General features: G+C 43.6%; 2 protein-coding genes across 2 annotated transcripts in view; one reads left to right on the forward strand and one right to left on the reverse strand.

The window, feature by feature from the left end:
- Positions 1-9,760, reverse strand: part of CNOT9 (CCR4-NOT transcription complex subunit 9) — a 30,467-nt gene extending 20,707 nt beyond the window's left edge. Inside the window, exon 1 of the mRNA XM_008690470.2 lies at positions 9,589-9,760. Coding sequence (XP_008688692.1) covers positions 9,589-9,612 — 24 coding nt within the window. The 5' untranslated portion in view covers positions 9,613-9,760. The remainder of the gene's footprint in view (positions 1-9,588) is intronic.
- Positions 9,761-10,121: 361 nt separating this feature from the next.
- The window catches only part of USP37 (ubiquitin specific peptidase 37), an 82,758-nt gene continuing 82,324 nt past the window's right edge, over positions 10,122-10,555 (forward strand). Inside the window, exon 1 of the mRNA XM_040640620.1 lies at positions 10,122-10,389. The gene's annotated coding sequence lies outside the window, so the exon portion shown is untranslated. The remainder of the gene's footprint in view (positions 10,390-10,555) is intronic.

Here is a 10,555-nt window from a genome sequence, read left to right on the forward strand (position 1 = left end):
ATCATGACCTGAGCCGAAACCAAGACCTGAAGGCTCAACCAACTGAGCCACCCGGATACCCTAATTTACTTTTCATTGTATATGATAAAATCTTCTGCACAGTTTAAACTTCTTTTTAAGAATATGCTTATGACAGTTTTTGAAAGAAAAAAATTTACACCCTCCCCACCCATTGCTGGCTGTTCCCCAGTAATTCCAGCCTCCCCCTCCATGGAGCAGAAAACCTATGTAATTTGGAAAAGCTCCCCTTCTAATGATTCTTATACATACTCTACCTCCACCCCTCTGAGACTCATTCATTACTTACTCATGTAGGGGCCATACAAACAGAGAACATTCTTTTATTATTGTGCTAAACCATCACACCATTCCAAAAAGCCCTGAGCATTTCTGTAATACTCCATATTTGTCAAACAGCCTTGTGACTTGGTTAAGTTCCTTAATTACTCTTCTTTGGAAAATAAGTTAATAGACTAGAAAAATGATTACCATTGCTATTTCTAGCTCTAATGTCCTAACAAATTCATGACTTCTAGCCCTATGCCCAGTATTTTCTCAGTTAATTCCCCCAAACAAGGGGAATAGAAGGGTAGATAGGTGAGTAGGTAGAAAAAAGGCAACTACACTTGTAGATGAGATCGTTAACACTCAGAGGAATTAACCTGCTCAATTCACCCAAGTATGCAGTTGCATATTCCAGTGCCTTCTTGAACTGCATCACACAGCTTTCCATGGTATTTACACGTTCCCACTACACCTTAGTGTGACAGAATGATGACCAGAAAGGACAACTGTCTTTGCTGAAGAACAAAAGTTAAGACAGACTACGAGATGTACTCACAATTACTCTACCCAAGCTGATCAACAGCCTTCTATAAATGGAAGGTTGATTAGAAGCTTTTAGCTTAATGTTTATCGTTTCACTTGCTTGACAGAATGAACCACAAGGTGTTCTGCTAAATGGACTTAAATACCATGCAGCTCAAGTCTTCTTTAAGTGCCTTAGAGTAATCTGGTGAAAGATGTTTTGTAACTCCCATCAGTGACGCTCCTCAAGGAAACACAGGCTCCCACAGCAATCATATGAACAGGGTAGTCCCTCCCATCCCCCAACAGCAAAAGCAGTCCTGACCAAGCACTTGCCCTTTCCGGGCTGCTACAGATAGGCCCTCAACTAAAAAATTATTTTTGGAAATGTAATTCCCACCAGAAGACAGCATATGTTTATTTAGAGTATTACGTCACCTTAAAAGCTCAGTGGAAACAAGGGCTAAAATTTTAGCTTTGGGTTTCCTGCCCACAGTCTCCTGGATGACCCACAATCCAGTAACTAAAGGGGCCTCAAGAGACACTCCTCCAGCAACGTAGTATCTATCCTGATTAGTCATTACTCATTCAACTCTCCCTAAAGTCCTGTCGCCCCGACACCACCAGTAAGCTCTGTTACCCCGACAAGAGCCAGCCTGTGACTTGTATCTGGAATTTCTATCCTCGTGCTGCCCTGGGGGGCCTCAGGTGAACAACAGCAGGACGGACTTGTAGCCACCAGTCTACCATATCATGGCTTCTAGACACCAAGCCTCCCCCCGCCCCCCCCCCAGATTCCATTTCCAGAGCTGGCCTGACTCCAGCAAAGAGATGGTGCCCTGGAGCGATGCTAACACCCTAGAGAGCCAATGCCTGGTGACAACTTGGGTATGTACCTAAGGTCATGGACACCTGCTGCCAGCAATACTCCAACTTTTGAGGCTACTTATGGGAGCACCAGCCTCCACGGGGCTTTGGTTCTAAGAGAGCTAGGGGCTCTGTAGCCATTCTAGCAACAGGAAGGCAGTAAGCGCAGTTTGGTGCCAGGAAATACTTGGGATAAGGACCCTCCTTTTACATCACCCTTGGTGAATTTTGCTCCCAACTTAAGAGCAGGACTTACTTTAAACCCACCAAATACCTATTTGTTATGAGATAAATACAATTATTTCTGAAAATAAAAATGGGAGCTAACATATAGTGTTTACTCTGTTAGGCACTGTCCTATCTAAATACTTGTCACCACCCTCATTTTATAGAGGAACAGAGAAGTTATTTAACATTTAAGTGCCAAAGCCAAATCTGAACCCAGGCAGCCTGGCAACAGAGTCTATACTCTCAACTGCTTTGCTAAGGCTGCTTCTCACCTGCCTGAAAGATTAGGTCTGATCTAAAGATGACTTTCAAAAAAAACTATTCCCTGTGACCTAGACAAGGGACAGGGAACACGTAAACACCTCAGACAAACATTAAAATGTTACTGCTGTGAGTTCAGCAGAGTCTGAAAAACAACCAGCACCATGAACGACACCACTGATATGAAGACAAAGTCTCGACTTGATTGAGATTCCAAGGTACTGGATCATCACCATTTTAATGAGAAAGTCCGTGAGATAGTTTGACATAATTCCCTATGTCAAATTATGGTTCATATGGGAATTATCTAGCTGGTGATAGCCACTAACGCACACTAACACACACACACCTCCCCCATATACATCAACAGGTAATTTTATAACACATGCATAAGTTTAGTTATTTTGGAGAATGAAAGGGAAAATATTTTTAAATTTTCAGTTACACATTGATTCATGTATAGATGACTCCTGAAAGTGGGTTTGAACTGCACACGTCCATTCATTTTTTTTTTTTTTTAAGATTTTATTTATTTATTCGACAGAGATAGAGACAGCCAGCGAGAGAGGGAACACAAGCAGGGGGAGTGGGAGAGGAAGAAGCAGGCTCATAGCGGAGGAGCCTGATGTGGGGCTCGATCCCAGATCGCCGGGATCACGCCCTGAGCCGAAGGCAGACGCTTAACCGCTGTGCCACCCAGGCGCCCCTGCACATGTCCATTCATATGCAGATTTTTTCGATAAATACAGTACAGTACTGTAAGTATATTTTCTCTTCCTTGCGACTTGTCTTAACATTTTCTTCTACTTTATTATAAGTATATAATATTTATAACCTACAAAATATGTGATCAACTGTTATCAGTAAAGCTAGTAGTCAAGAGTAGGTTATCAGGAATTAAGTTTTGGGGAAGTCAAAAGTTATATGCAAATTTTTGACTGCATATGGGAGCCTTGTTCAAGAGTCATCTGTATGAATATTAACAACTGATAAAATACATTGGACATTATCCTTGAATAAAACTCTGAAGCATAACTCCAGCATCTCACTAGATCTTGATGGTAATAAAAACTCCAAATGTATCTTACTCTCCTTCTAAATCCCAAGGATTATTTAGGCATACCTTTCACAAAAATATGAGAATCTAGAAATTGAGGTCTTTCTAAAAGGGTGTGGGAAGTGAAAGAGGGAGTGGGGGGATGAGGAAAGAAACAGAACTGTACTGTACACTTTATTTACATATGTATGTATTTTTGAGAGAGAGAGAAAGCATTGTGCACGCAAGCAGAGCAGAGGGAGAGAATCTTTATTTATTTATTTGTTTGTTTTTGAAGATTTTATTTATTTGAGAGAGAGAGATAGCACGAGCAGGGGGTAGAGGGAGAAGCAGGCTCCCACCTGAGCCAGGAGCCCCACATGGGGCTCGATCTCAGGACCCTGGGATCATGACCTGAGCTGAAGACAGATGCTTAACTGACTGAGCCACCCGGGCACCCTGAGGGAGAGAATCTTAAGCAGGCTCCATACCCAGCGCGGAGCCCAATGTAGGCTCGATCTCACAACCCTGAGATCATGACCTGAGCTGAAACCAAGAGTTGGACACTTAACCGACTGAGCCACCCAGGCACCCCTGGTACACTTTTAAAAACATGGTTTCATTCAATGGTCAGAACAACCCAGTTATTATCCTCATTTTATAACTGATGAAACTATGAGTAAACCATGGCAGGTTTCCTCCTCTTCCCATTTTCTACTTAAAGATCACCTCTAAAGATGCCTAATCCAATTGCTACAATTCTTTTAATTTATAATCTACTAATACATTTCTGAGACTGTGGCTGATAGGGAACTCCATCTAGTAGCACACATTGTTCAGTGGCTGATAAGCAATTCGTTTATGACTTCTCTATTGGAGACTACTTAACTTAAACACATTAAAAATACTAGCAGGATACTACCACAAGAACAGAGGTTAACACTTCTTGAATCACATGGAATCTATGAATCTTTTCCTCAGAAAAATATACAAGTGCAAATGGTTTTGCACATAATTTCTTTTTCACAAAATTTACACATAATTTAAAAGAATTCATAGACCCTATGAAACCTATCCATGGATCCAGAATTAAGAATCTGTTTATTAAGTTAAAGAATAGGAAAGACTTCGATTTACATGTAACTACACAAGTACATTAAGTGGAACACACCCTGGACTGGGAGCCAGAAATGACTTCAAAACACAGTTTTGCCATTTCTATAATTGTGTGACTTAGGATAAGTCATTTACTTTTCCAAGCCTCAATTTTATCATTGGTAAAATGAGGAAACTACGTTTACGGAAGTCCCAGGCAGCTCTAAAATCTTGGAAATTATTTTATTTAGCTCTTAGTTATAACTGAGAGACTAAGAGCTCTTTTAAAAAGTTAATTTTACTGAGGTTAATTTGCATAAAGTTTTAAGTGCACCCATTTTACATATATATTTCAATTTTGAGAAATCTATACACCTGAGTAACCACCACCACAACCAAGAGACAGACCTCTTCCACCATCCCTAGAAGTTCTCCAGTACTTCTTTTAGTAAACCCCACACCTAGCCCTAAGCAACCATGGACAGACATTCTGCCACTATAGATAAGGTCTGCCTTTTCTAGAAATTATTTATAGGGAGCAACATTTATTAAATATACCATATTTATATCAATGTACCAATCACTGTGGATTACCTCCCTTTATTCTCAAAATGCTAAGAGGAATCAGGTTCAGGGAGGTTTAGCAGACTCAAATTCATACCACGAGTGGATGGCAGAACCAGATTCAAACTGTAGTCTACATGGTCTATAGGACAAATCACAACGATCCTTCCAAGTTGAAGAAGTTATTTTTTAAGAACTCAATACAGAACTCTAAGTTTAATATTCTATTATAATACAGCTCATTAATAGTTGGACTTGGATAAACAGTGGGTTCAATTACATATGCAGAAACCAGAAAGTCATTTAGGAGAAATATGATTTGGACTATTAGTTATCATCCTCAACACTATTTCCAAGATTAGAAATCATATATAACTATATATTTTTAGGTATAACCTCCTTAAAGTTAGTGGTCCTTTCCTTGTAACAAGTTTAAAAATGTTTATATTATCAAAATTTAGGAGGGAATCACTCTCCTCTTTTCTGTTTAATGGTTTGGCTATGAAAAATGTATTTCAAGTAACTTTTTTCTTTCTACAAAGCTTAACACAGGCAAGACATTTGCCAAAGTCAGCCATTAATGGTTAACTCTAAGCGTCACAAACACAGGGTACTGACAGTTGGTCTTCTATCTCTGAAAGATCTTGACTCCATGTGGAAAGGAGAAAGATATTTAGAACTTAAAAGGAAAAAAAAAAAAGACCCGTGTTATCCATAAATGGGAACAAAATATGACATACCCTCCATCAAGTAAATTAAAAAATTTACGTTGGTGGCTTTTTTTAAACAGAAAATAACCAAATCTCTTAATACAACTTTATATTCAAGGGCCAAAATACCTGTTGGTTTTCTTACCAATAAATATGTGACAGTGAATAAAGAAAGAATGCCATATGATTGAAAGAGAAATTATTTTCCTAAGTCTGGAAACTACTCAACATGTGGCTTTGGTGTCTACATAATGATGATAATCCAAGAAAACACACTTTTAAAATAATGCCAAAGGGAAATATTAAATTCGCTTAATTATCCCCATATCTTTATAAGGGCCAGAATGTTCTTCAACTTTTTAAAAATGGAAGTGAACAAGCAAAGAGAAGCTAGGCAATGTGCTTAAAGCTTCAACAGAAAACACGGGAGGAGACAGTGTTTGAATCAGATCCCTCACAGGGCGCCTAGGTGGCTCAGTCAATTAAGTGTCTGCCTTTGGCTCAGGTCATGATCTCGGAGTCCTGCGACTGAGCCCCATGTCTGACTCCCTGCTAGGCAGGGAGTCTGCTTCTTCCTCTCTTTCCCCTTCTGTCCCTCTCCCTGCTTGTGCTGTCTCTCACATAAATAAAATCTTAAAAAAAAAAAATCAGATCCCGAAGAGTACACAATGTTCTTTTTACTTGCCAAAGAGGAGAGCACCTGGAAGTCTAGCACAGTTTCAACAAGATGATGTACCGATGATGCTACTGGTTAGGTGCAAAATGAGGGGGGAAACACGTGTATAAGGATGTTAAAATTGCCAGGGGAAATCAGTGGGGAAATTTTTTAAAAATGCATACCCAATGCATCTTTTAAAGGCTTAGCTTTGACTATTTTAGATCCCTAGCATAACATTCATTAAAGACCCACAGTATGCGAAGATTTGTAGTTCTATTACTCTGAAACAATCTCCAAGGTCCACAACAAAGTGATCTGTTACTTTGCAGAGGCAGGAATTATAGTCCCAAGGCTGAAGTATGGGAGCAAGTCATATAACCAAGGACTATACCTAGACAACCACTGAACACTTTGTTATTCTTATTTCATCTTTAGAGTAGTCCTGCATGGTATTTCTGTGCCTATTTCACAGATGTGAGAAATTATATTCTATGGTAGCAATAATGACAATGTTAAAATGTATGCTATCAAGTTTGACAAGAGTCTACTACACTGTGCATTTCTAGCCTAATAAAATACTACCCAAGAGTACAAATTTAAGATACTTCCCAAATTGTCAGTTCTTCCTCTAGTGAATAAAATCCTACATTCACATGATCACTTTCTCTTTTGATAGTACTATCTCCCTAGCTGAAGTGATGATTTACCTGTTATTTTAAAAAAGAGATAAATAAAGGTACACACAAGTATAAAACTTGTCATCATTAAGCTAAAAAAATCTTCTCAGAAAGTGGCTTAGATTGCTGCAGGCACTGTTGCATGTTATCATGAACTCTTCCCAGTTTCCAGTAATATATACCATTACTGACCCCTTTACCCAGATCAGAGTGATACAGGCAGTATAGTCTAAGAGAATGCATGAAGGATTGGGAAAGAGATGGCTCAACTTTCCTAAGCTTCAGTTTCCTCCATGACCAAAAAGTCTAGCAAATGAGTGGTACAAAGGAACTTCTCAGAGCTTCTGTGGGAGCCCAATAACATTAACAGATGAAAATGTATCTAAAAGCTTAAATTTTAAGGCAATGTAAGGCACTATAAATGTAATTGAAAAAACAAGTACTGAGTATTTATCATAAGTAATGAACCACGGCTTTAATGGCTGTTCAAAAGATGCATTAGGTTGGGGCACCTGGGTGGTTCAGTTAAGCGTCCCACTCTTGATTTCCACACAGGTCATGATCTCAGGGCTGTGGGATTGAACCCTGGGTCAGGCTCTGCACTCAGCAGGGAGTCTGCTTAAGATTCTCTCCCTCCCTCTGCCCCCCTGGCCCCCTGCCTCTCTCTCAAAATAAATGAATAAATCTTAAAAAAAAAAAAAAAAGATGCATTAAGGGAAAGTAAAAATAAAAGGAACTGAATAAGTATAGAGTTTAGAAGTCACAGGGAAAAGAGCAGTTTGGTATCAAAGCCTGGAGAAGACACAATCAGATTTTGGGAACTACACAAGCCAACCTCAGAAGAATCCCTTGTGTAACCTGCCCTTCCCCTACCAGCAGCAACCTTATCTTTTTTTTCCCCCCAAAGATTTTTATTTATTTGTCAGAGAGAGAGAGAGAGAGAGCAGGTGCACACGCATAAGCAGGGGAACGGCCGGCAGAGGGAGAAGTGGGTTCCTTGCTGAGCATGGAGCCCAATGCAGGACTTGATTCCAGGACTCTGGGTTCATGACCTGAGCCAAAGGCAGACGCTTAACTGACTGAGCCACACAGGCATCCCTCAGCAATCTCATCTTCTGACTTGCTTCTTCCCAGTATAATTTGGGAGAAGAAACAAAAAAGCTGGGGAAATTGCAATCACCTAATTGAAAGATATAAACGTATCCACTCTGAGCACTTGCAAACACTTAGAAACACGGTGACAGGAAGCAAAGATGCCACTGGCCCTGGAAATGACAATGTATTCTATAGTCGAGTAAAATTCAGCACACTTTTTCACTTTTTATATTTAAAGTAAAAGCAATTTTTTTGGTCCTCTATTTAATACTGAAGTCACTTTGCCTGATAATGCAATGTCAGTAACTACCCTCTTCAGTCACTTCATCTTAGTGGAACAGAGAAAGTGTGATTGGTATTCAGAAGAGTATGCTCAGATCATATGATCTCATTTTCCTATTATGGCTATGTGCTCTCAGTCATCACCTTCCTCACCCATACTTTTTCATTCAGCAAAGTATTTGAGCCCCTACTTTGTGCCAGGAACTGTCCGGGCACTTGGAGTAACCATGTAAACAGGACCCACGGGATCTCTGTCCTTGCCCTTAAGAGGCAGACAGTCAACAAGTAAATGAATACAAAAATCACAAAATTGAGATTAGCACTGAGAAAGAGATTTTTAACAGAGAAAAGTTGCAGGTTACAGAACTTCTTTAAATAGAGTGGTCAGAGAAGGTTACTCTAGGGACATTTAGGCAGAGACCCCAGGGAAGAGGAGCCAGTTACACCCACATGCTGTGTGTGTATGTGCCTGTGTAATTGGGGGTGGGGTACGTGGTAAAAAAGAGCATGCCAGGAATAGAGATCAGGAAGTGTAGGTGGAGTGGAAAAGCGCAGGTATAAGGGATGGACAGGCGGTCAATGTAGCTGGAGCTTGTGGAGCAAGTGACATAAGACTAGAACGCAAACCGGGGTAAGACCTTATAGTACAGGGAGGGCCTTGTAGGCCACAGCAAGGAGTATGGATTTTATCTACATGTAATGGAAAGCCAGAAAATTACTTCAGACAGGTGAATTACACGATCTGCTTTTCTTGTTAAAAGATCGCCCTGGTAAACTGAGATGTGGGAAAAAGGTTGTAAGTCAGACGTAATAATTATTCACTTCTCCCGGTCTCAGATTTTCCACCTGTGAAAGCAAAGTGGTGTGAGTTAGAAGCCATTTCCTTCCCGCTGCGAAGTGCCCGGGCAGTGAGTTCCGAGAGCAAGGGCCGTGTCAGATTGACCACAGAATTCCCCCTCATCTCCGCCGACGCCCAGAACGCAACCGGCTCCCTGCAACTGTTGGTCAGCGCAATGAATCAATGAATGGCCTGTCCCGGCCGCGAGGGAGGCGCTCCGGCGCGGAACCAGGCCCCGGGGCCGGAAAAGAACGCGATACGCGGCGCAGGAGGCCGCGAGAGCCGACCGGAGAGGAAAGTGTGGACCGGCTCCATCACAGTCAAGGCACGACGAGGAGGAGGGCCAGGGCCTCGCAGATTGAGGGCAGGCGGAGTGGACTCCGGGCCCGACACGGCGACCTGGGAAAGCAGGCCGAAACGCGGGGCTAAGGAGGGGGTCTGGGCCCAGGCCGGAACGCCCAGCCACTCACCGCAGCCGTCGCCAGGCTGTGCATGTTGGGAGCGGCCGCCGCTCTTCTCCCGATGCCGGACGCGTCGGACCCGCGTCCCCGCTTCAGTGACTCTGCCGCCAAAGATGAAGAGCCTCGGCAGCCGCCATCCGCCTCCGGCTCGCTCCGCCCCCTTCGCAGCCCTATGACCTTTCACCCCTGACCCCGCCCACACACCTCTTCCCGCCTCCTAGCTCTCGGCGGAGTTAACAGTCCCAGAGTATGTCCTTTGCCCCTTAAGATTCTGGGCCAGAAGGACTTCCGCCACCTACTAGTCCCCGCATCCTCTGTCTTCAAACAGGTATCCCCAGAGAGGGGCGTGAACTCTGACTCTCCTCCAGGGGCCAGTGAACGGCGGGAAGAGCCGGGCAGTCTCGGAGGACAAGTAGTGCGCATGCCCGACTGGGCTGTGTAGGAGGGAAATGATGGGAGGTACGCAGTGAGTGAAGTGGTGAGTGCGCATGCGTACTACTTCACGGCGGGGGCGGGGCTGTCTCGGCCAGACTTCGCTCGGTGCTGGGGCGGGACGAAGACGCAGAAGGGGCGGTGTTTGCAGGCTTGCGCGCACGCGCTTCGTTTGGTCGCGTCGAGTGTGCGTGCGTGCGTGCGTGTTTGCGTGTGGTCACAGTTCCCGCCATCAGCCGCTCTCCCTGACTAGGGGGAGCGAGCGGCCCCTCTCCTTTTGCCCGGTATCCCTTCCTCCCTTACCCCCGGCTCCTCCCCCTCCGCGCGGACTCTCTGCTTCCGGCAGGCCAGTGCAGGGCTCCGGACCCGCAGGCACAGGTAAGGCGCTCCCGGCGGCGAGCTTCTCAACTGAGCCGTTTTCCCCAGGTCCCCCTCCCCCCCCCCGCCCCTTGCGGTCCGCCCACTCGGTGTTCACTCTTCTGGAGTTCGCCCGGCTGCTGCTCAGCTCACCCCCACCCCCTCGACGCTCCCAGGGCCTCACAGG

The sequence above is a fragment of the Ursus maritimus genome, unplaced genomic scaffold (assembly GCF_017311325.1).
Source record: "Ursus maritimus isolate PB19 unplaced genomic scaffold, ASM1731132v1 scaffold_1, whole genome shotgun sequence".
NCBI lineage: Eukaryota > Metazoa > Chordata > Mammalia > Carnivora > Ursidae > Ursus > Ursus maritimus.